The sequence below is a fragment of the Coregonus lavaretus genome (genome assembly GCF_964263955.1).
Source record: "Coregonus lavaretus genome assembly, chromosome: 24".
In the NCBI taxonomy this organism is placed as follows: domain Eukaryota; kingdom Metazoa; phylum Chordata; class Actinopteri; order Salmoniformes; family Salmonidae; genus Coregonus; species Coregonus lavaretus.
In genome coordinates this window covers 37,524,844-37,551,264 of record NC_140011.1, presented here as the reverse complement: position 1 = coordinate 37,551,264, position 26,421 = coordinate 37,524,844, and the positions used below count along the sequence as shown (strand labels likewise).

Below are 26,421 nucleotides of genomic sequence, written 5' to 3'. Positions count from 1 at the left end.
CTTATAAGATAGTCGATGTTTCATGTCATTTTAATAAAACAAGGTTTCACCCAATAGACTGAATAAATATGCATACAGAAACCTACAAATCTGATTAGGATCTTTATTGGTTATAAGGTTGAGAAAGCCAACGTGTGATAGTGCAACTTTAAAGCAATGGCTGTGTTAGATTAAGAAAATTCATGAAAACTGCAGTTTATCGGACAAGAATCACCTTTATTCGCATATATAAATTAGACTTGGTGAAATTGTGCTGCCACTATAAACATAATATATAGACGATAAACATGATATACAGACGATAAACAGAATATATAGACAGACGATAAACAGGATATACAGACAGACGATTAACAGGATATAAAGATGATAAACAGAATATACAGACTATAAACAGAATATACTGTAAGCTAAGAACTACAAGCTTCTACAAGCACCGACGGAATAAGCTGTAACATATTCAGAGTGACAGGGATGAATGTGGTAGTAGCCTAGATTGTAATGAACTACCACCCAGAGTAGCCTAGCTTCTATTGAGTTACATGCCTTTTGTTCTACTTTGTTCTCATTGTGCATCCGATGGTAGGTCTCTGTTACATTCAGTGTAACCTGATACTGGGAGATGCAAGAGAACACACCTGCAGACAATATGAACTGGAATGACAAACCTGATTACTCTGGGTTCCTGCAGCTATTGCTTAACTTGAACTTGTAATGGATGAGGTATCTCTTACAGTCTAGAAAGAGAGATTTAAATAGATGGTAAAGTAATCTTTAGTCTGACAGGCTAGCTATGTGACAGTCACACTAGTGTTGTTTGTAGCATTGTAGTGTATACATCAGGAAACTTAGTAGGTATCAACAGAGGGTGTATCCCTGAGTACATCATGTCTTGGTATAGGAGGTTACACAAGGTCAAGGTTTTTAGAACAGTGAATTCACCCAAATCATTACAAACTGCTATTTTAAAAAGAAGAGTAATACATTTAACAATATCCATAAATGTAACATTGACATAATCTGTTAGTCATAATGGAGGTGTAAGCCCTGCTTAGCAACAGTCCATGCTCCGTAGGCATATGTATGTAGGCATCACTAATAATTAGCCAACTGTTTATGTTGCTTCTACTCTGTATGTGCTGTATAATTATTTATTCTGACAGCATGTGGTTTTCCTGTGGGGTTTAGGAGCAGCTGTCTATGGCACCCTGCCTGCCCAACTGCTCAAGGATACGTTGATTTGGAGCCTTTACATTCTGGTCAGTCGTGATCTTGCACTTCATGATGCTTCTTCTTCATGACCATGGTCCTCCAAATGTTGTTTTTCATTATAGAGTTGAATGTTCTCTTCCTATAAAAGGGGCAATCTGTGATTGCTACATGCATTTTTTTACTTTTAAATTGATGATATAAACCCATTGATTCTTGACGAATATAACTTATAAATGCTGATGAGCTTAGTTCAACTGTCATACCCCACTAGAACCCAAAATATAAGCCTGTTTGGTGCAAGCAGGTTGGCTGTTAGGTAATGTTTTTACATATTACAGAATATCAATGAATGCCAGTTTGGAAGCCAAACCAATGTGTCATTTTGTAATTTGGGTGAACTATCCCTTTAATGGTTTGAGACTTGCTGCCACTCCAATCTGTCCCCTATACACATTTAATTGTTGGGGCACAACTACCACATATCAGTTAAATTGGTACAGCACTCTCACTAACGGGTGGCACAAATGTAGCCTGTTACAAGGTACGCCTCAAAATATGTTAATAAGCCAAACACAACAATACCTTGCAACCACTAGCGGTCCAAAAGTTTTTGGCGCTCCAAAAATAGGGTACGGTACTATATTCTGTTGGGTGGAATTACAGTACCATTCAAAATACAGCAATTATTTCCTTGCCAACAACATTTTCCCACAGTGCACCATAATTTTGAGTATGCTGCAGAATAATGCTTCACAGTATTTTAGTGTTTATAAATGTACACATTTACCATATAAATCACAATTTTCCATAACAGTGTAAATGTGTACATTAATTAACACTAAAATACTGTGAAGCATTATTTTGCAGCATACTAAAAATTATGGTGCACTGTGGGAAAATGTTGTTGGCAAGGAAATAATTGCTGTATCGTTTTGTAAATCATATAAATGTTGTACACACCTTGTTTGGTTTGTTCACTTCAGACCTTGATGTCACTCCATCCTATCACTCAGAATTGTTGAAAAAGTTGCCAGTTGCCCATCCCACAATGATGTGCGGTTACAGTAATGCACTGTACTTCCCTTTAGACTTGTTGGAATTGGCCTATATGGATATGGCTAAATTGAAATGTTTCTTGCAGAATAAATATTTAAAGCATATGCATAACCATGGTAGCAATTGAAAGGGAACAGTTTGGAGATAATGGGAAAGTTATTAGACCAAAGGTGAGTACACAACAGTTCACCTGACATAAGACTGAATCCAAACATTACACTGTTGTTTTTATGTGCATTTTACATTTACTGTACTTTTTGGCGCATTTGTTGATAACGAAATCTGAAAATACTCTGGATACATTCAGTAACACGATAAGACTATTCCTGGAAAATGTGGGGTAGGTGCAACATAAGACAAAAAAATAACAAGGGTTTGAGTGAGAGGACTAACTGGTGTCTCCAAGTGGCCACACACCTCTCCAAAGTGTGGACAGTTCCTAAGCAATTGCAATGCACTTTTATGACTCAAAGAAGAGTCTTCAACTATTGGGTACTTTACTTCTAGCTCTGCCTTTGAAGAACTAGAGCAAGCACACTTGCATTTGTTTTGTTTGGAACACAGTCCAGCATACCCGCCATCACACAATTACTGTTGTTGTTTACGCAATCCAAAAACGGTCCATTATAAATCGCAATCTGGGTCATGTGGGCATAATTTGAAAGCTTATTCGATTGGCAACATCACTAGCTAAGTTATAAAATACGATCTTACAGTGTTAGGCTTTCGCAAAGCAATTCAGATAAACAAATCGTAATTTTTGTGCGCACAGAAAGGAGTCATGAGTGCATTCAGGTGCGTGTGCGGTTGCTAATGTTCTTCACAATAAACAATCATAGGCTCATCTGTTCAGAACAACCCATGGTGATACCATGTCGTCTTGTAACTGTACATCAAACATACTGATCATAAACCTTGACACTGTATATGACATGAGTTTTATGATTTGGAAATGTGAAGTGCACATTTGGACTGTTTGGCTTGCTTGTATGACATCACAGCTTATTTATGATTAGTCCTCAGCGTCTCTTTTTTCAAAATACATCAAGTCATCTTAATTTACAGAATCTCCCTCACTCAGACAAGAAAACGTTTGCAAAAGTTGCCCAATTACCGGGAGGGATGGGGACAACTTCTTGTCGCGCGCTGCTCAAATTCAGAACTGCTGTCAGTCAGTCAAAACCCATACAGCGCTGTCAAACAGCGCCTGAGCTCTGACGTCATGTATAGTATGTTACTGTTCAGACATTATGTTCCAAATTAGGCCCAAATCTGCCATTTTCAACAAGTAGGCCTAAATGGGTAGGAGTGTACATCTTTGGAATTTACGGTATTGTGCACTGTTTACGGCAAAAATCACACAGAGTAAATTGCCATTTAGAACAATTTACTGTAAATAATTAATACGGTACTTTACTGTTAGTTTTATTGTATAATACTGTCAAAACAACAATAACATTTAATACTTGGTTTTTCTTGTTACTGTATGACTGCTCTATTGCCACTAGATGGAGGCATTGTTACAGTAAAACCACTCAGCTGATGCCAGAATTTTAGTGAAGTTCTGTTGTAACCAGAAAAGAGGGGATTCACAGAAACATGTAAATTACAACGACATCATATATTTACATGGCCCATGCTTATTCGGTGGCCTTAATTAGATAAATTCGACTGACAAATCCGTTTCAAATCAAGTTAGGCCACCTGCTAAATTGCACCTCATATCTTAGAATATACTTGGGCTATATAATATTATTTGGTGTGTGTATGGAAAAGCACCTCTCATCAAACACGTTTTTTTTTTTTGTTGAATTCGCAAGATATGTGCTGAGTAATGCCAAATGCTTTGCGCAGGCCTATAGCAATCTTCCATGGGACGGTCGGTGTGAGAATCTGAGCAGCAGCCAGAAAACCAACCCAGCTTTTAGTTCAATGAAGCACGGCGAGGCATTTAACGGTGGCGGTCCAAAAAATCACGGCGTAAACACGTCTGTAAGGTATTTAAAAAATAATAATATTGTTATTGTAATATCTGACCAATATGAATGCATGGACGTGTTTGTGTTCGTACACTCGCAAAAATGCATTGAGTCGCTTTTGTTATCAATAATCTGATGCATTCAGTCAATACATGGTGAACACTGCTTTATAGGATTTGCCTGAGACTTACCCTACGTGTTAAAAAATACATTAACTATAATATGAGTATAACTGTTTTGTTACTCTCTCTCTCTCTGTGTGAATGTGTGTGTGTGTGTGTGTGTGTGTGTGTGTGTGTGTGTGTGTAAGCACCTTCTCATCAATTATAACTTATTATCAATTTTCGCCTTATTCAGCTCCATTTCCTAGTGTTTATTGGGTGGAGTTGGGGAGTAGGCTATGGCTATGGAGCAGGTGATTGAGCCTGTGTTTGCCTCTGGAGTGGCTGCTCGTTTGAGGAGCCAGTGGGACCGCAATGAGGGCATCGGTCAGAATGACAAGGCCCTGAAGTTCTTCGGCCAGGACTTTGAGTGTCTCCGGGCCCACAGTCTGCAGAGCAGACGCCTGTTTGAGGATGATGCATTCCCTGCTCAGACCTCATCGCTGGGCTTCAAGGAGCTGGGGTCACACTCTGCAAAGACACAGGGGGTCCGATGGATGCGCCCCACGGTGAGGGAGAGATACAGTACATCTGCAGGTTATAACTTTCTACTGCAGAGATGCTCCTATCCATCTTGATACTTGTCTCACCCGTAGAAACTCTTTCTGTGTTCCTCAGGAGTTCTGTTCTGACCCTCACTTCATCGTAGACGGAGCCACGCGTACAGACGTCTGCCAGGGAGCTCTGGGTGAGTTCAGATTGCCCACAATGTGCCCAACCTCTGCCCTACTGTGCTATGGAGCTGGGCTTTTGGACTCCTACAGTGAGGGGAAAAAAGTATTTGATCCCCTGCTGATTTTGTACGTTTGCCCACTGACAAAGAAATGATCAGTCTATAATTTTAATGGTAGGTTTATTTGAACAGTGAGAGACAGAATAACAACAACAAAATCCAGAAAAACGCATGTCAAAAATGTTATAAATTGATTTGCATTTTAATGAGGGAAATAAGTATTTGACCCCCTCTCAATCAGAAAGATTTCTGGCTCCCAGGTGTCTTTTATACAGGTAACAAGCTGAGATTAGGAGCAGACTCTTAAAGGGAGTGCTCCTAATCTCAGCTTGTTACCTGTATAAAAGACACATGTCCACAGAAGCAATCAATCAATCAGATTCCAAACTCTCCACCATGGCCAAGACCAAAGAGCTCTCCAAGGATGTCAGGGACAAGATTGTAGACCTACACAAGGCTGGAATGGGCTACAAGACCATCGACAAGCAGCTTGGTGAGAAGGTGACAACAGTTGATGCGATTATTCGCAAATGGAAGAAACACAAAAGACCTGTCAATCTCCCTCGGCCTGGGGCTCCATGCAAGATCTCACCTCATGGAGTTGCAATGATCATGAGAACAGTGAGGAATCAGCCCAGAACTACACGGGAGGATCTTGTCAATGATCTCAAGGCAGCTGGGACCATAGTCACCAAGAAAACTATTGGTAACACACTACGCTGTGAAGGACTGAAATCCTGCAGCGCCCGCAAGGTCCCCCTGCTCAAGAAAGCACATATACATGCCCGTCTGAAGTTTGTCAATGAACATCTGAATGATTCAGAGGAGAACTGGGTGAAAGTGTTGTGGTCAGATGAGACCAAAATGGAGCTCTTTGGCATCAACTCAACTCGCCGTGTTTGGAGGAGGAGGAATGCTGCCTATGACCCCAAGAACACCATCCCCACCGTCAAACATGGAGGTGGAAACATTATGCTTTGGGGGTGTTTTTCTGCTAAGGGGACAGGACAACTTCACCGCATCAAAGGGACGATGGACGGGGCCATGTACCGTCAAATCTTGGGTGAGAACCTCCTTCCCTCAGCCAGGGCATTGAAAATGGGTCATGGATGGTTATTCCAGCATGACAATGACCCAAAACACACGGCCAAGGCAACAAAGGAGTGGCTCAAGAAGAAGCACATTACGGTCCTGGAATGGCCTAGCCAGTCTCCAGACCTTAATCCCATAGAAAATCTGTGGAGGGAGCTGAAGGTTCGAGTTGCCAAACGTCACCCTCGAAACCTTAATGACCTTAATGAGATCTGCAAAGAGGAGTGGGACAAAATCCCTCCTGAGATATGTGCAAACCTGGTGGCCAACTACAAGAAACGTCTGACCTCTGTGATTGCCAACAAGGGTTTTGCCACCAAGTACTAAGTCATGTTTTGCAGAAGGGTCAAATACTTATTTCCCTCATTAAAATGCAAATCAATTTATAACATTTTTGACATGCGTTTTTATGGATTTCTTTGTTGTTATTCTGTCTCTCGCTGTTCAAATAAACCTTCCATTAAAATTATAGACTGATAATTTCTTTGTCAGTGGGCAAACGTACAAAATCAGCAGGGGATCAAATACTTTTTTCCCTCACTGTATGTGCAATGGTGACGAAAGGACAGGAACTGATAGATAAACAGAGAGACGGAGACTTACATGATGACAATACCCCTACTTTTCTCAAAATTGAGTTTTTTCAAACCATGATTTCATCATCATAGCTAAGTTATATAGGCACACCTAATGTAATGTCATGTGGTAGGTGTCATGTGGTATGTTCTGTGTGCCAGGTGACTGTTGGCTGCTGGCAGCGATCGCTTCACTCACACTGAATGAGACTCTACTGCATCGGGTGGTGCCCCATGGGCAGAGCTTCCATCAACAGTATGCTGGGATCTTTCACTTCCAGGTACTTCTACACTTCACCACCTTCCCCCGTACCACTCCTATCAGTCCTTACCGCTCTTACCCGGCTATACCTTTCCTGTCCTGTTCTGTCCAGAGCTACTCCTGTTTTCCCACATATTTATATATTTGACCCATCTCCAGCTCAATATCCAGTTGGTCTGCTATGATTTCATGCCCTTTATTTCAGTAGATTCTACACCCAAATGCACAGACCTTTACAATACACTAGCTACTGTAACTGATCTGGCCCTCCACCCTAAATTCCCCACTACCCAGCACAGGGTTGGAGTGCCACTGCCCCACAACCCCCAACTCCTCCAGTCAGTCCTGTCCCCACAGGCTGCATGCATGCTGCTATATTTACTGCCAGTATTTATAGGTGGACATAAACAGTGTGTCACTCAGAACAGCAGGGCAGGGCTGCACCAGCACCCTGCTGGCAGATTCCTACAGGGAGCACCAGGCCAGCCCCGTAGCCCACCGGCCGGCCTGGCCCCCCCTGCTGGCAGATTCCTACAGGGAGCACCAGGCCAGCCCCGCAGCCCACCGGCCAGCCTGGCCCCTTTAACACCCACCCAAAGAGAGGGCAAGGGATAAAGATCTGGGGCACTCACTTAGCATCAGATGCAGTGCACTCATAACTGAAAGAGCACAGCGGTTGTTTTATCTCTTTGGGTTTGGACAAACACTCTGGGGAGTCGGCTGAACTGCAGTTGTCTTGTTGCCAAGCAATCTACTCTGTCCCTGGCAACCTGCAGCAGAGCCTCTCCCAGCAATGAATGCAGCATATTAAACACAACCATCCTTAAATCACAGAAGTTATACATTACTGCATTTGTATGGTGTGTTTCCCAAATACTATTTTGTAGCAGTTGTGCTCGTCTCCCATGTTGTGTACCTGGTGTGTAGTTCTGGCAGTTTGGGGAGTGGGTGGACGTGGTGATTGATGACAGGCTGCCAGTGAAGGATGGAAAGCTGCTGTTCCTCCACTCAGCAGAGGGGGCAGAGTTCTGGAGCGCCCTGCTGGAGAAGGCCTACGCAAAGTAAGGACAATGGATGGCGAGAAAAAGGCAATTTAGTGTACAGACACAACATAACAAACTGTTATAACAGAACTGTCTGTTTGTCTGTGTTACAGGCTCAACGGCTGTTACGAGGCCCTCTCAGGGGGCAGTACATCGGAGGGATTTGAGGACTTCACAGGGGGCGTGACAGAGATGTTTGAGCTGAAGAAGGCCCATCCAGACCTATTTAGCATAATCAGTAGAGCAGTGGAGAGAGGATCCCTGCTGGGATGCTCCATAGATGTTAGCAACACACACCATGCACACACACACGCACACACACACACACACACACAGTCTTGTATAACTAACCTTGTGGGGACACACAATTCAGTCCCATTCAAAATCCTATATTCCCTAACTCTAAACCTAACCCTAACCTCTGTAGCTCAATTGGTAGAGCATGGCGCTTGTAACGCCAGGGTAGTGGGTTCGATCCCCGGGACCACCAATACGTAAAAATGTATGCACGCATGACTGTAAGTCGCTTTGGATAAAAGTGTCTGCTAAATGGCATATTATATTATTATTATAACCTTAACCCTCACCTTAACACTAGCTCCTAACCCTAAAACTAACCCTAGCTCCTAATCCTAATCCTAACCCTAGCTTTTAACCCTAAACCTAATTCTAACTCTAACACTAATTATAACCTTAACCCCCTAGAAATAGTATTTGACCTTGTGTGGACTAACAAATTGTCCCCAGTTGGTCAAATATTTGTTAGTTTACTATTCTTGTGGAGACTTCTGGTCCCCACAAGTATAGTTAAAACATGTTCACATACATGAACACAAACACACACACATACACACACTATTCTTTAAGAAACTATTTGTTTGTGCGATATAGATCCCATACAAAATCATTCTCGAATTCTCTCAGATCTCTGGTGTTTTCGAGATGGAGGCGATGACATTCAAGAAGCTGGTGAAAGGCCATGCCTACTCTGTGACAGGTGTGGAGGAGGTGAGTGAAGGACCTGGCTAATGGAAGTTTTGATTAACAATACACATATAGTTTTATCACAGACAGCACCTCATGCTTATTGGCTAGGTGGAGTTTAAAGGAAGTCCCACCAAGCTTCTGCGGATCAGGAACCCCTGGGGAGAGATGGAGTGGACCGGAGCCTGGAGTGACAAGTGAGAGAAGAGGTGGAGGGAGAGAGAGATAGAGGTGAGATGGGGAGAGAGGGGAATGAGGTGGAGGAGAATTGGGTAAGAGTTAGTTCAGGAAAAGTTCAGTCTTGAGTCAACTTGGGCTGGTGATATATATTTTAAGAGATGTGTCAGTCTTTATTTGTGGTTTCAGTTCAAGAGAGTGGGCTGGAGTTGAACCATCGGTCAGAGCTAGATTGTACAACCGTAGCGAAGATGGAGAGTTCTGGTAAGTAGTTTGTCAAGAGTTTTTTAATATTCTATATTTTTAGGGTATTGTTTTGCCAATACAAATATCCTAACACAATATTAAGCTAATAGTACCCTCAAGACCAGTCTCTCTGCCTCTCCCATAAACCCTCCCACACAGGATGTCATTCCGTGACTTCCTGCGTGAGTTCAGCCGTTTGGAGATCTGTAATCTGACAGCAGACGCCCTGCAGGCCAGCCAGGTGAAGAAGTGGAGCTCAGCGCTCTACCCTGGAGAGTGGAGGAGAGGCAGCACTGCAGGGGGTTGCAGGAACTACCCAGGTACATTAGGAAACTGAATTGAGAGAGAAGGGGGACAAGGAGTAATAGATTAGTTTTTGTATGTTTTCCCATCTTCTCTACAGCAACGTTCTGGCTCAACCCTCAGTTCAAAGTGGCCCTTCAGCACCCAGACGCAGATGGCCAATCAGGTTGCAGCTTCCTGGTGGCGCTGATGCAGAAGGATCGTCGTCGGCAACGGCGTGAGGGGAAAGACATGGAGACCATTGGATTCGCCATCTATGAGGCAAGATATTTACTCCAGTAATTATTTTTATTTGGTAACAGTCAAGTTAAGAATCTGTAAGAATGATGTGACTTAAATACCTTTCTATCTTTCTTCTAGGTTCCAGAAGAGGTATGACACATTCTGGAAATGCTAGGAGTCCATCTCTGCATGAGACCATAACAGCAATCTCTACCCACAAATATTGGTCCTCTCCTTTCTGTACCATCTCCTATCATCCTCTTTCCTTCTTTCCTCTCCTCCTCCTCTCTCCTGGACAGTTTACAGGTCGGGCCGGGGTGCATCTGAAGAGGGACTTCTTCCTGACCCACAGCTCCAGTGCCCGGTCAGAGCTCTTCATCAACCTGAGAGAGGTCAGCACCCGCTTCTGCCTGCCCAAGGGAGAGTACATCATCGTCCCCTCCACCTTCGAGCCCCAGAAGAACGGAGACTTTGTGCTCAGGGTGTTCTCTGAAAAGCCAGCCGACTCCCAGTGAGTGAAGGGTGGTGGGGTGGGGTGGGTAGTTCAGAGGGAGAGAGACATATGAAAAGCTTAAGCCAATGAAACTGGCTAAAGACTTGCTCCTCTCCTAACAGGGAATTGGATGATGACATCACAGCTGATCTGCCTGAGGAGGTGAGAAATGGTTTTGAACTAATTCAAACCAAGATGAATCTATTGATTAATCAGCATACAGCAGATGTACAGATGAGAGAAAAGCCAAACGGTCTGTGTGTGTCTGCTGCAGATAGTGCTGGATGAGAGCCAGATTGATGCAGGCTTCAAGGGTCTCTTCAGACAGCTGGCTGGAACGGTGAGAGAAACTACATTTTTGGCGGGATCCATGGTACTTGTAGTCCTTTCTTACTTTATTTTATTCTCACAGGAAACGGAGATCAGTGCCTCCAAGCTTCAGACCATCCTAAACAGAATCGTCAGCAAGCGTGAGTGTTATACTGGCATCTCTTTTGGTTAAAGGGAAAAGGCATGTGAGGGAAGACTTGTATGGTGTGTTCACTGTCACTTTCTGTGTCACAGATAAGGACCTGAAGACAGACGGCTTTGGGAAGGAGGCTTGTCGTTGCATGATAACTCTCATGGATGTATCCTTAATTACAACTTCTTTATACCCACCCTGATGTGTGTCCATCAACCATCACTGTGCTTCCTCTTTATTGCTCTCAGTCTGTCCTTGACATTGATTTGACAGACCACCGGCACCGGGAAGCTGGGCTTGACAGAGTTCCATGTGCTGTGGGAGAAGATCAAACGGTACCTGGTGAGTCCAGCATGTCCTACTCTTCTAAATAGACCTCCGAAGCTTTCAAGCTATTGTTGGGTATGATTTCCACACCATGTTTGCTGTTGCCAACCTTTGTAAATAACCTCTCTCCACTGTTCTCACCCTCTCCTCCACCAAGTCAGACTGTTAATAACCGCTCTCCCTCTCCTCCACCAAGTCAGACTGTTAATAACCTCTCTCCCTTTCCTCCACCAAGTCAGACTGTTAATAACCGCTCTCCCTCTCCTCCACCAAGTCAGACTGTTAATAACCTCTCTCCCTTTCCTCCACCAAGTCAGACTGTTAATAACCGCTCTCCCTTTCCTCCACCAAGTCAGTCCTTTCTCTCTCTCCTCCACCACGTCAGACTGTGTTAATAACCTCTCTCCACTCCTTTCTCTCTCTCCTCCACCACATCAAATCAAATCAAATTTTATTGGTCACATGCGCCGAATACAACAGGTGCAGACATTACAGTGAAATGCTTACTTACAGCCCTTAACCAACAGTGCATTTATTTTTAACAAAAAAAGTAAAAATAAAACAACAACAAAAAAAGTGTTGAGAAAAAAAAGAACAGAAGTAAAATAAAGTAACAGTAGGGAGGCTATATATATACAGGGGGGTACCGTTGCAGAGTCAATGTGCGGGGGCACCGGCTAGTTGAGGTAGTTGAGGTAATATGTACATGTGGGTAGAGTTAAAGTGACTATGCATAAATAATTAACAGAGTAGCAGCAGCGTAAAAAGGATGGGGTGGGGGGGCAGTGCAAATAGTCCGGGTAGCCATGATTAGCTGTTCAGGAGTCTTATGGCTTGGGGGTAGAAGCTGTTGAGAAGTCTTTTGGACCTAGACTTGGCACTCCGGTACCGCTTGCCGTGCGGTAGCAGAGAGAACAGTCTATGACTAGGGTGGCTGGAGTCTTTGACAATTTTGAGGGCCTTCCTCTGACACCGCCTGGTATAGAGGTCCTGGATGGCAGGAAGCTTGGCCCCAGTGATGTACTTGGCCGTACGCACTACCCTCTGTAGTGCCTTGCGGTCGGAGGCCAAGCAGTTGCCATACCAGGCGGTGATGCAACCAGTCAGGATGCTCTCGATGGTGCAGCTGTAGAATTTTTTGAGGATCTGAGGACCCATGCCAAGTCTTTTCAGTCTCCTGAGGGGGAATAGGCTTTGTCGTGCCCTCTTCACGACTGTCTTGGTGTGTTTGGACCATGATAGTTCGTTGGTGATGTGGACACCAAGGAACTTGAAGCTCTCAACCTGTTCCACTACAGCCCCGTCGATGAGAATGGGGGCATGCTCAGTCCTCTTTTTTTTTCCTGTAGTCCACAATCATCTCCTTTTTCTTGGTCACGTTGAGGGAGAGGTTGTTGTCCTGGCACCACACGGCCAGGTCTCTGACCTCCTCCCTATAGGCTGTCTCATCGTTGTCGGTGATCAGGCCTACCACTGTTGTGTCGTCGGCAAACTTAATGATGGTGTTGGAGTCGTGCCTGGCCATGCAGTCATGGGTGAACAGAGAGTACAGGAGGGGACTGAGCACGCACCCCTGAGGGGCCCCCGTGTTGAGGATCAGTGTGGCAGATGTGTTGTTACCTACCCTTACCACCTGGGGGCGGCCCGTCAGGAAGTCCAGGATCCAGTTGCAGAGGGAGGTGTTTAGTCCCAGGATCCTTAGCTTAGTGATGAGCTTAGAGGGCACTATGGTGTTGAATGCTGAGCTGTAGTCAATGAATAGCATTCTCACGTAGGTGTTCCTCTTGTCCAGGTGGGAAAGGGCAGTGTGGAGTGCAATAGAGATTGCATCATCTGTGTATCTGTTGGGGCGGTATGCAAATTGGAGTGGGTCTAGGGTTTCTGGGATAATGCTGTTGATGTGAGCCATGACCAGCCTTTCAAAGCACTTCATGGCTACAGACGTCAGTGCTACGGGTCGGTAGTCATTTAGGCAGGTTATCTTAGAGTCCTTGGGCATGGGGACTATGGTGGTCTGCTTGAAACATGTTGGTATTACAGACTCAGTCAGAGACATGTTGAAAATGTCAGTGAAGACACTTGCCAGTTGGTCAGCACATGCTCGGAGTACACGTCCTGGTAATCCGTCTGGCCCTGCGGCCTTGTGAATGTTGACCTGCTTAAAAGTCTTACTCACATCGGGTACGGAGAGCGTGATCACATAGTCATCCGGAACAGCTGGTGCTCTCATGCATGCTTCAGTGTTGCTTGCCTCGAAGCGAGCATAGAAGTGGTTTAGCTCATCTGGTAGGCTTGTGTCACTGGGCAGCTCGTGTCTGTGCTTCCCTTTGTAGTCTGTAATAGTTTTCAAGCCCTGCCACATCCGACGAGCATCAGAGCCAGTGTAGTACGATTCAATCTTAGTCCTGTATTGACTCTTTGCCTGTTTGATGGTTCGTCGGAGGTCATAGCGGGATTTCTTATAAGCGTCCGGGTTAGAGTCCCGTTCCTTGAAAGCGGCAGCTCTACCCTTTAGCTCAGTGCGGATGTTTCATGTAATCCATGGCTTCTGGTTGGGGTATGTACGTACGGTCACTGTGGGGACGACATCATTGATGCACTTATTGATGAAGCCAGTGACTGATGTGGTGTACTCCTCAATGCTGTCTGAAGAATCCCGGAACATGTTCCAGTCTGTGCTAGCAAAACAGTCCTGTAGCTTAGCATCTGCGTCATCTGACTGTGTTAATAACCTGACTGTGTTAGCATCTGCGTCATCAGACTGTGTTAATAACCTCTCTCCACTCCTTTCTCTCTCTCCTCCACCACATAAGACTGTGTTTAGGAAGTTTGACCTGGATAAATCTGGCACCATGAGCTCCTATGAAATGCGGATGGCACTGGAATCAGCTGGTACTGTTTTATTACTGTTCTAGTAGCATCCTCACTAAATGTATAAAGCACAATAATATAACCAACACTGAGTTGACTGTGCGTTTACTGTGAATGCAGTCTTCTCTAATGCCAGAACATTGCCTTTAAATTTCAATCAAACTGTAACGTTGACCTTCCGCAAGTACGTATTGAATAGAGCCCTTTTAAGTGCATAATAACATGACCAGCTCTGCCCCTGGTCACTTTATCCAACAGGAGACCAGTCTCTACCTAGTACTACCATGACAAGCTACCCGTTTGTGTAACCAGGCAAAAAGCCTAAAATAGTTTTGCTGATAAGACTAGTTGTCTAGGTGAGATATCATAAGAGCTGTGTTTGATGTGCTGTTCACCCACTGTCCCTTTCTCTATGTCAGGCTTCAAGTTGACCAACCACTTGTTCCAACTCATCATCCTGCGCTATGCAAAGGAAGACCTGAACGTGGACTTTGATAACTTTGTAAACTGTCTCATCCGCCTGGAGACCATGTTCAGTGAGTTGACTTCATCTCGAATACAGCAGTGATACCTCTGATAATGCTACTACCAGTAGATATAACCACTCTCTGTTCACCATTCTAGAGACCTTTAAAGAAATGGACACTGATGTAGATGGGGTGGTATCCTTCAGCTTCTTCCAGGTATGTCACAACCATCAGAAACTGTCTTCTTATTTTGAGGGAGAGCAGCTTGTGGAGTTTTAACGTCAAACTGCTTTTGAGCCCAGACACAACTGTTCCTTTCTCTATCAATGTTTTACTGGTGTCATTGAAGTGTGACTACTTTAAGCTGTTAAATGTGTTATGAGGTGTTGGTAAAGTCTTTGCCCTCTTTCCTCTAGTGGATCTCCCTCACCATGTTTGCCTAGACATATGGATGGCCCTGGCCTGCTACAGCTTCTGTTTGTGGCGTCACCCCGACTCCAACTATGCATTACAACGGCCATAGAATATTGTCTTAAATGTGACTAGTTGTGGTTCTAAAACAGGTCGAGGAGAACACATAAATGCTTTTGAACGTTGCCTTTGCCTGACTTTTTCATTTTATATATTAAAAATAATAAAAATAAACCTGTGATCAACTTGTTTTTTAAACAAGTTGTTGGATTTATATTCTGCCAGAAGTCAATCATAAAGCCTTAGTTTGAGAATAACAAAACAGATATTCTAACCTCAATGACAAAAATGCCTTGAAAAATAGAGAAAATAAAACAGACATTTAAGGTTTTATTAAGTACATTTAAAGTGTTTGAAAAGCCAACTCTTTCTGGATACCTCTGCACTTCTCAGGAATGTATGGATTTTTATTATCTTTCATTTTTGAAAATAAAGTGCAATGATTGAAACATCTGAACATGTAGCCATTATCCTCTGTCATAATCTGAACGTCAAACATTAAGAAATGAGCAGCACAAATCTGTTTTTTCCCGGCAATTATTTAACAAACTTTAAAAGAGCAATAAATAATGCTTATTTATATATAAATATAATGACTTTATATACACTTGTATTCAAAACTACCATAATTGTCCTGACATCTCTATCCACCAACACACAGCTTACAATTTCACTTACATTTGAATTTTAAATCCTGTGATTCAATTCTAAACCCATTTCTCTCCATGGAGTTTCCTCTAAGGACAAATATCCCTACATCTTCACCTACCTTACATATGCTACACATGGCTTTTAACAACCTCTGGGGCAAACACAGGCTGCTCCTGTTAACGTCCCAGTCACCTTGAGTCAGCCCAGCCACTAGAGGGCGCTAGAAGCACATGGTGAGCGCATAGCAGCCAGCCCAGGAACTGAAGATGATGCTCTCTCTCTCTCTCTCTCTCTCTCTCTCTCTCTCTCTCTCTCTCTCTCTCTCAGTTGAGTGCCAGTCCCTCACTGACGGGCATGTTGATATGGGCAGTCAGCAGGGGTGCACTCTTGCCCTCTCGCAGCACAAACACCTGTAATTACACAACGTGTGTCAACAACAGCTTACCTTCTACTCTCACATAGGTTTTATGTTCAAGGAGGCACTGAAATGGCTACACAGTGAAGTTACCTAATGGAAAAATAGAGTAACAGAGAAATGAAATGCATACTTTGATGATGTCAGAGATTCCTTTATCACTCAGGCACTCCACAAATGTGTCAATAGGGTAGTTGAGCCCAGGAACCAGTAGGGGGATCTGTGGAGAGATTGAACACATTCAATAATATTCAGGCTATTAGCCAAAGTGAAAGAATGTATATAAACTACCCAGCGACATTAGTGAGGTGTACAGTAAATGTCACTTTTCAGCTGATGATACATGATGGATTAAAAGGAAGGTCACCTTGAAGAAGGCTGTCCTCATACTGTACAGGCTCTCGTCATACAGGAAGCTGATGGCCAAGTTCATGACAGGACGGCATGCAGCTGTGTTCTGGATGTTCAGAGTTAGCTTGAAGGACGGGCCCAGGCCCTGCACCTAACACAGACAGGACGACAGGAGGAGAGAGACTCCACCAGGAGTTCTGACTGTGTGCTAAACCATCGCTGGGATTCTATTAGAGACACTCACATTCCCTCATACACCAGGACATCAGACTCACCACTGCGTTCATCTTGAGAGGCTCAGACAGGCTGGAGGACATGGGTGTAAGGCTGGACTCTAGGGCTTTAACGTAGGCCCTCGCTGCAGCCAGACGCAGACGACTCAGGTCCATCTGGAAGGCCCTGTGCATTGCTGGAAAACACATGGCCCAAACCGAACATCAAAAATTGACCCACAAACCCAAGACCCCAAAACTCTCTCCAAAAACTGCTGAGAAACAAGCAAACCATTGTTCAGTCTGGAGGTTGTGGCCACTGGCCAGGCTAGACTACAGTTCTGGTTGGACATACGTACCCACAGCATTCTCCCGTTCCCTCATGGTTTGGTCCACGTACAACTTGGTCTTCTTGGGGATATTGAGGCGGATGCTTTGTGCCAGAGGGGGGCCTGGGGCAGAGTCCCTGTCATCAAACACAGCTGTCCTCTTCAGGATCTTTACTATCAGACCCCCTCCTACAAAACACAGGGACACACACTGAAATCAGGCACGGGGCTTCATTTCATCATCTGTCCATTGTACTAAGCATCCTAGACTAGAGGACCCTCTTTTAAACAAGACTTCAAATCCATCCTAAATGAACAGGTAATATGTACCTTTGGTGGTCATTATAAGGGTTCCGTCTTCTCGTCCATATCTCCCAAAGCAAATGCTGGTCACTACATCCTGGAACACAGAGGACTGACAGTCAGAACTAATCATGACAGTGGGGTACAAACCTAGCAAACCTAATCACCTTTCAAAAACATAGGATTTTGTTGGGGTGCCAAGTCCAGATAAAACTAAAACAAGCAGGAAATAAGCATGTGAATCTGTTTCTAAAGAGTCTGTTTCATCAGAATCAAGTAGCTACTAACCTATTGGTTAGCTTTTGGCCTGTCTAGCCATGGCGTCTTACCGGAGTCTTGATGGTGCTAATGAGGTTTTTGTCCCTGTAGATGTGGACCTCACAGTTAGCCAGACCCACTAACACCGCCTGGAAGCCCCTGGTGGGGAGGTCCATCACACCCATGGTAGTGACAGGGGCAGGCAGGCAGGCCGTCCACAGCTTCTTCCCCTGGACACAGAGGACAGGACAGGACACACACACACTCAGGCCTCTTCCAACGATCACATCACACAGCTGCAGTTTCTACTGAATTGACTGAGTGTAGGTGAGAGAGGGTGTTACCTACCTTCTGTGTGAAGCCCTGCAGGGTCTCCTGGGCACAGCCCACCACCACATTCTTCCCCATCCTCACCAGCCCCACAGGGTGAGAAGACAGCTCAATACAGTACTTGGGCTTGGGGGACTCCCTGCAAAGACAGAGCACAACAAAATGGCATCCAGCTATTTCCCTTGCATCCTCCGAAAATAAACATTGGCTGGCAGTAATACACTCAGGCCAGATGTAATACTTTTAAACTTTTAAAGTTTTGGGGGAGGGTCATCCATAGGACAGGGGTCATCCATATGGAAGGCCAATGTGCGACTTCAGCCTCAAAACATACAACTTTCAAACCAAGATGTTTTCCCGACAACTTTCTTCCACCTTTTCTTTATCTCTGAATAGTGTTGTCGGTATCAAAGCCGAATCTTTTATTTCCGCGAACCGACCTAGTCATGATTGCGATAAAGTTCTGCCTACGGCTTAGTAATGCTGAGGCGTCATTGGCATGCACTACGCTCTTGAGCTCTTGATGGTTGCTAGGCAGCGCCCTGTTACTACTATCCTGGCAGTTGTAAACTTTGCGAGGCATGTCACTTCACCCATCTCTTTGGATTGCCCACCACATGCACTGTTTTCTTAACCACAACTGGATGGATCCATAAAGAATGACTGTGGGAATAAATATCACTGAATGACCAACATACTGGAATAAAGTAGGGTACCCTGCATGTGTTCAACAATTTCAGCATCGTTTTGCGCAGCTTTGAGACAAGTGTGGGGACTCTTGATAAACCAATGTCAGATTTGACTTTTTTACTGAATCTCCATTTGGATATTGGTTAGGCTACAATTAGACTGTTGAAATGTTAGCTAAGTTGAGTTGAGTGCTGCTGATGATCATCTTGTCTAGGCTCATTTATTAACACTGATCAGAACATTTTGCCAGCATGTTACTGCACGTAGTCTAATTAACAATTTGATTATTTTGCTTTTCACTTGCAGTCGCTTAGCAGCCTAGGCCTACTCCCAACCAAAAAGCCTGTGACTTGTCTTAATCAATCAATGTGATTTTGTTTCACTGAATCTCCATCTGTATATTTGGTTAATTCTCTGTCTGGGCAAATAAGTAGAGGTGGTAGCTCATCTATTCGATTGCAATAATGTATCCTAAATCAAGTGTTCATCTATCACTGATCAGAAACATTTAACATGCTATAATGTATCCTAAATCAAGTGTTCATCTATCATCGATCAGAAACATTTAGCATGCAATAATGTATCCTAAATCAAGTGTTCATCTATCATCGATCAGAAACATTTAGCATGCAATAATGTATCCTAAATCAAGTGTTCATCTATCACTGATCAGAAACATTTAACATGCAATAATGTATCCTAAATCAAGTGTTCATCTATCACTGATCAGAAACATTTAGCATGCAATAATGTATCCTAAATCAAGTGTTCATCTATCATCAATCAGAAACATTTAGCATGCAATAATGTATCCTAAATCAAGTGTTAATCTATCACTGATCAGAAACATTTAACATGCAATAATGTATCCTAAATCAAGTGTTCATCTATCACTGATCAGAAACATTTAGCATGCAATAATGTATCCTAAATCAAGTGTTCATCTATCACTGATCAGAAACATTTAACATGCTATAATGTATCCTAAATCAAGTGTTCATCTATCATCGATCAGAAACATTTAGCATGCAATAATGTATCCTAAATCAAGTGTTCATCTATCACTGATCAGAAACATTTAGCATGCAATAATGTATCCTAAATCAAGTGTTCATCTATCACTGATCAGAAACATTTAACATGCAATAATGTATCCTAAATCAAGTGTTCATCTATCACTGATCAGAAACATTTAGCATGCTATAATGTATCCTAAATCAAGTGTTCATCTATCACTGATCAGAAACATTTAGCATGCAATAATGTATCCTAAATCAAGTGTTCATCTATCAATGATCAGAAACATTTAACATGCTATAATGTATCCTAAATCAAGTGTTCATCTATCATCGATCAGAAACATTTAGCATGCAATAATGTATCCTAAATCAAGTGTTCATCTATCATCGATCAGAAACATTTAGCATGCAATAATGTATCCTAAATCAAGTGTTCATCTATCATCGATCAGAAACATTTAGCATGCAATAATGTATCCTAAATCAAGTGTTCATCTATCATCGATCAGAAACATTTAGCATGCAATAATGTATCCTAAATCAAGTGTTCATCTATCAGAAACATTTAGCATGCAATAATGTATCCTAAATCAAGTGTTCATCTATCATCAATCAGAAACATTTAGCATGCAATAATGTATCCTAAATCAAGTGTTCATCTATCACTGATCAGAAACATTTAACATGCAATAATGTATCCTAAATCAAGTGTTCATCTATCACTGATCAGAAACATTTAGCATGCAATAATGTATCCTAAATCAAGTGTTCATCTATCACTGATCAGAAACATTTAGCATGCAATAATGTATCCTAAATCAAGTGTTCATCTATCACTGATCAGAAACATTTAACATGCTATAATGTATCCTAAATCAAGTGTTCATCTATCACTGATCAGAAACATTTAGCATGCAATAATGTATCCTAAATCAAGTGTTCATCTATCACTGATCAGAAACATTTAACATGCTATAATGTATCCTAAATCAAGAGTAGGCCTATTATTTTGCTCCAAAAGCCCGAGGATGTTGTGAAATATGAACACGAGACTCACATGCTTTTGAAAAATATAGATTGCTATTATTTTCTATCGGTATCCTGATGAAGATACTCTGAAAGTAGAAAAAAAAATGTGGCCCGTGCTACAGACGGCTATATCATTCCGCTAATACCTAGTAAAGGCGCAGTGCACTACTTTTGTGCGAGAAAAAATGTACGTTAAAAAAAGTATTATTATTACATTTTGTATATATATTTTTCTTCTTCCAGATTTTTCAGGGGGTGCTGCAGCACCCTCAGCACCCCTACTTCCTGCAGCTATGCCCCTACTTCCTGCAGCTATGCTCCCACTCCTAAACTTGCTGGCATGTGCACAGGAGATATAAAAGGCTTATCCCGGCAAGAATGTGGTAAAATGGGACTGTATGAATTGGGTTCTACAAAAACATTGCCAGATTTCTTTTTACAGGCAACATACTGTAAAGTCTGTCTGTAAAGGGTCATAGAGAAAGGTATTTTTTGGTCGGTGGTTCCCATACCTGCGGAGGATGTAGATATTCCCATTGCGACAGGCCACAGTGATCCGGAACTCCACATCAAACTGACCAGTCACATCCATTTGCGTGGGAGAACTGGGGAGGGACATCTGTGGCAACAAGAATATGGATGTCAACAGAGGGAATGGAGAGAGTAAACCAGATGAATTCAACAACATGACTGAACCTGGATAATTCAACAACAATAAATGTTTTAACCTTTATTTATCCAGGTTAGTGTCATACAAATGTGTGCATGGAATTGAAGCAAAAGCCCCTCTTACACTAGCCACTGTCACGCTCTTCCTCCCATATCACATCTAACCAATGATTGATCTGTTATTGTAAATTCCTCTTTGTGAATTGAACATACCTTGGAGAGGATGGTGAAGGCCTCAGGGTCCAGGATATAGACATCTTTACTCTCAGTGCCAATAACCAGACAGCTGACTGCATCCTCATCAGCCATGTTCTTCTTCAGGGTGCCGATGCATGTAATAACAGTCTAAGAGCACATACAAACAGTTGACTCTGTGTGTGTGTGTGTGTGTGTGTGTGTGTATGTCACATTGCTCAAGTCAATCACTGCTGTGAGGAAGGCTACCTGTCTTCGTATTGGCTGCGCCTTATGAAGGTTCACAAAAGCCTCCATGTCTTGTGGGTCCAACATGAGGAACCTTGACAGGTAAAAGGGAACAATGGTGATATGAAACTTCAGTCTGATCCAGTATCAGACGGCACTCCACTCACACAAACAACCAGAGTTACTTATCCAACTGAGTTGTTACCTCAAAGATCTGACGGAGAGTGGAACATCAGCTTTGTCTCTAGAAAGCAGGAAAGTAGTACTAATTAATACCATGACCCTGATCCTAATCCATGATCATAATGCCATTTTGTCAGTGTACTTTGGATGTGGCACGAGTAACCTGTTTTGATCATCGTACAGTCTTTTGAATGGTTTCATATATATTTTTAAGACGGTCAGATAATCAAGCATTGGCAATAAAATAAAATAAGTATTTCCCCCAAACACACAATCAACAGTCAATTGGGAACATAACTCGACGCATGCTATTAGCAGAAACTTACCGGATGCCCTCCAACATTTCCTTCAAGCTCAATGGGTCAATCATGTCCTTAAGAAAAGAGAAGGGTTATTAGTACAGCAGGCCAATCAAAAGAGAACCATGGTGCTCTCCCAGAAGCGTGGCTGGTGCGTAAAACCCGCCAATTCAGAGAAACAAAAAGGTGTCGCATAAAGTACAGCAGGCCAAAATTGAAAACAGCTCAAAAGTTGTTGCTCTAACAGTGCAGAGGGAAATTACAACATAATTAACTTTTTTTTATTGTTTTGTTTGCTGAAATCTTTGCAGCTCCACTCACCTCCCTTGCCTGGTTCCATACGTCCTGTTCCAGGGCATTGACCTCTAATGGAGGGAGAGTGAACTTGAAGTAGGGCCGAAGGTTTTTATAGACATAGATGAAGGGGCCGGAAGCTACAGCGATGGCAGGCGTGCGTGGCTCATGCTGGTCCATGAGGAAAGAAACCAAGCCAGTGGGCAGGTCAAGCAACGTGTTCTCACTCATCAGGCCAGTTCCACGGTACACCTTCAGCTTCATGTTGCATGAACCAGTTCCCAGGTCCCCCACCACCAACTAAAACAGAAAGAAGGACAATGTTCATCTTGTACACAGAAATCACAGGCACACTAATCAAACACCACACGTACACGCACCCACAGAACAAAATGAGTCAACCAAAAAACATGCACAAAGAGCTTCTTCCTATGAGAAAAAGGATTAGAGGCAGATTAAGAAATCGCTTATAGCAAGTGTAGCAACATTATTCTTACCTTATTCTCACCATCCCCATGCAGGTCTGCAAGAGCTGTATAAGAAATACACAGGCCACGGGTAAATTCATTGTCTGAGAAAATAGCGGATTTATTTATAGATATTAATAAATATGTATGTACAGACAAGATGTATAGCATCAAAATTAGAGCAAATGTACATTTAACAAGGCTACATTTAACAAGGCTAGTGACAGAAATTAGAAATGGGTGGTAGCTAAGGTGAAATCTTACCGATGCAAGATGAAAAAGTATAGAGATTGGCCACTGGATCGTAGTGTGCATCTAACCATTTACTGGTCTCAGAGCTGTTAAGAGACAGAGTAACGTTATGGTTTTTAAGCAAGGCAACGACTTTTCAACCATAATTTAGCAAGCATAGAAATAACGTTTGACAGCTAGCCAGCGTCGCTGGGATTTCTTTACATTTACCACTGGGCACAGGCGTCATTTCAACGTCTAACTTAGTGTTGATGTACATTTCGTTTAATTGTCAACTAATGTGAATTCAACGTAAATTCGACAAAACAGGTCACTATGTCATAGAATTTAGGTTAAAGTTGCGTGAAAAAAAGACGAAATTCCCTTAAATGTATGACTTTTTGCTAATCCAATCAGTTTTCTACGTTGATTCAACGTCATTTCATATATTTTTTGTTGTTGAAATGATGTGGAAACAACATTGATTCAACCAGTTTTTTGCAAAGTGGGTAGCTAACTAGCTAATGCGATTAGCTAGCTAGTGATAGCAAAGTTGGCTTGCTTGATATCCTGCTAACGTTAGCTAGCTGGCTTGCTGGCTAACGTTAGCATGCTAGACGTAGCTAGCTAACGTTAACGAAACGTTAGCTGAAAGGTTTGCGTTCCTGTAGCTAGCTAGCGTAACTTACTTTTCTTTCATCTGTGAGAGTGAAGGCATGACCAATATGATATTCCTCAATTAATATTGTAAGGATATCCTGTGATGCAAAATTGTTTTGCCACTGAGGTAGCTAGCTGGCTAACGTTAGCTTGCCTGCTTGTTTACGTTAGCATTAATCATCTGATCGGCTTTTCCGTTTCTATGGCAGCAAGGAAGGAGCAACGGAGAAAAGATTCCTTAACAAATTCCTCAATAAATCGTTCCGCTTCTTAAACGCTACTCTGTGAAATCGCGGTCTTTGATCGTACACACCGAGTACACAAAACATTAGGAACTTCTCTTTCCATGACAAACTGACCAGGTGAATTCAAAGTGAAAGCAGTGGTGGAAAAAGTACTAAATGGTCATACTTGAGTAAAAGTAAAGATACCTTAATAGAAAATTACTCAAGTAAAAATAAAAGTCACCCAGTAAAATACTACTTGAGTAAAAGTCTAAAAGTATTTGGTTTTAAATATACTTAAGTATCAAAAGTAAATGGAATTGCTAAAATGTACTTAAGTATCAAAAGTAAAAGTAAAAGTATAAATCATTTCAAATTCCTTATATTAAGCAAACTAGACAGCACTTTATTTATTTTTTAATTGACAGATAGCCAGGGGCACACTCCAACACTCAGACATAATTTACAAACAAAGCATTTGTGTTTAGTGAGTCTGCCACATCAGAAGCAGTAGGGATGACAATGGATGTTCTCTTGATAAGTGTGTGAATTGGACCATTTTCCTGTCAAAATGTAACGAGTATTTTAGGGTGTCAGGGAAAATGTATGGAGTAAAAAGTACATTATCTTCTTTAGGAATGTAGTGAAGTAAAAGTAAAAGTTGCCAAAAATATAAATAGTAAAGTACAGATACCCCAAAAAACTACTTAAGTAGGACTTTAAAGTATTTTTACTTAAGTATTTTACACCACTGGGTGAAAGGTATGATCCCTTATTGATGCGACTTGTTAAATCCACTCCAATCAGTGTAGATGAAGGGGAGGAGACAGGTTAAAGAAGGATTTTTAAGCCTTGAGACAATTGAGGCATGGATTGTCAATATCTGCAGTGGTGACCTGTCATTCAGGGCAGGTGGGGCAGAACCTGTTTTGAGGCCAACATTTTTAGCAGAAATGCCTGTTTTGCATGTTATTTTGGCATTAATACAGTGGGGGAAAAAAGTATTTAGTCAGCCACCAATTGTGCAAGTTCTCCCACTTAAAAAGATGAGAGAGGCCTGTAATTTTCATCATAGGTACACGTCAACTATGACAGACAAACTGAGGGAAAAAAAATCCAGAAAATCACATTGTAGGATTTTTTATGAATTTATTTGCAAATTATGGTGGAAAATAAGTATTTGGTCACCTACAAACAAGCAAGATTTCTGGCTCTCACAGACCTGTAACTTCTTCGTTAAGAGGCTCCTCTGTCCTCCACTCGTTACCTGTATTAATGGCACCTGTTTGAACTTGTTATCAGTATAAAAGACACCTGTCCACAACCTCAAACAGTCACACTCCAAACTCCACTATGGCCAAGACCAAAGAGCTGTCAAAGGACACCAGAAACAAAATTGTAGACCTGCACCAGGCTGGGAAGACTGAATCTGCAATAGGTAAGCAGCTTGTTTTGAAGAAATCAACTGTGGGAGCAATTATTAGGAAATGGAAGACATACAAGACCACTGATAATCTCCCTCGATCTGGGGCTCCACGCAAGATCTCACCCCGTGGGGTCAAAATGATCATAAGAACGGTGAGAAAAAATCCCAGAACCACACGGGGGGACCTAGTGAATGACCTGCAGAGAGCTGGGACCAAAGTAACAAAGCCTACCATCAGTAACACACTACGCCGCCAGGGACTCAAATCCTGCAGTGCCAGACGTGTCCCTCTGCTTAAGCCAGTACATGTCCAGGCCCGTCTGAAGTTTGCTAGAGTGCATTTGGATGATCCAGAAGAGGATTGGGAGAATGTCATATGGTCAGATGAAACCAAAATATAACTTTTTGGTAAAAACTCAACTCGTCGTGTTTGGAGGACAAAGAATGTTGAGTTGTATCCAAAGAACACCATACCTACTGTGAAGCATGGGGGTGGAAACATCATGCTTTGGGGCTGTTTTTCTGCAAAGGGACCAGGACGACTGATCCGTGTAAAGGAAAGAATGAATGGGGCCATGTATCGTCAGCAAGGGCATTGAAGATGAAACGTGGCTGGGTCTTTCAGCATGACAATGATCCCAAACACACCGCCCGGGCAACGAAGGAGTGGCTTCGTAAAAAGCATTTCAAGGTCCTGGAGTGGCCTAGCCAGTCTCCAGATCTCAACCCCATAGAAAATCTTTGGAGGGAGTTGAAAGTCTGTGTTGCCCAGCGACAGCCCCAAAACATCACTGCTCTAGAGGAGATCTGCATGGAGGAAT

The 26,421-nt window shown here is 42.7% G+C and overlaps 2 protein-coding genes across 2 annotated transcripts; one reads left to right on the top strand and one right to left on the bottom strand.

Moving 5' to 3' along the window:
* Positions 1–3,992: 3,992 nt before the first annotated feature.
* LOC311099708 (calpain-1 catalytic subunit) lies at positions 3,993–15,262 on the top strand. Its single transcript, XM_084140448.1, has 22 exons — positions 3,993–4,265; positions 4,605–4,917; positions 5,027–5,096; positions 6,971–7,089; positions 7,998–8,131; positions 8,227–8,395; positions 9,038–9,121; positions 9,209–9,294; positions 9,464–9,538; positions 9,680–9,840; positions 9,924–10,084; positions 10,184–10,195; positions 10,345–10,556; positions 10,661–10,700; positions 10,813–10,878; positions 10,951–11,008; positions 11,103–11,167; positions 11,275–11,343; positions 14,142–14,220; positions 14,619–14,735; positions 14,824–14,882; positions 15,083–15,262. The coding sequence occupies exons 2-22, from the start codon at positions 4,648–4,650 to the stop codon at positions 15,107–15,109; spliced, it is 2,133 nt and encodes a 710-aa protein (XP_083996574.1). The 5' UTR covers positions 3,993–4,265; positions 4,605–4,647; the 3' UTR covers positions 15,110–15,262.
* A 192-nt stretch (positions 15,263–15,454) lies between these two features.
* On the bottom strand, positions 15,455–24,135 carry bbs1 (Bardet-Biedl syndrome 1). The gene is made up of 17 exons (XM_084140447.1): positions 23,980–24,135; positions 23,324–23,397; positions 23,090–23,124; positions 22,620–22,892; positions 22,326–22,372; positions 22,022–22,060; positions 21,838–21,910; positions 21,607–21,738; positions 21,237–21,343; positions 18,005–18,125; positions 17,728–17,886; positions 17,426–17,495; positions 17,126–17,284; positions 16,830–16,963; positions 16,571–16,705; positions 16,337–16,423; positions 15,455–16,198 (listed from the first exon to the last, which is right to left on the bottom strand). The coding sequence occupies exons 1-17, from the start codon at positions 24,006–24,008 to the stop codon at positions 16,112–16,114; spliced, it is 1,761 nt and encodes a 586-aa protein (XP_083996573.1). The 5' UTR covers positions 24,009–24,135; the 3' UTR covers positions 15,455–16,111.
* Between the last annotated feature and the right edge of the window lie 2,286 nt (positions 24,136–26,421).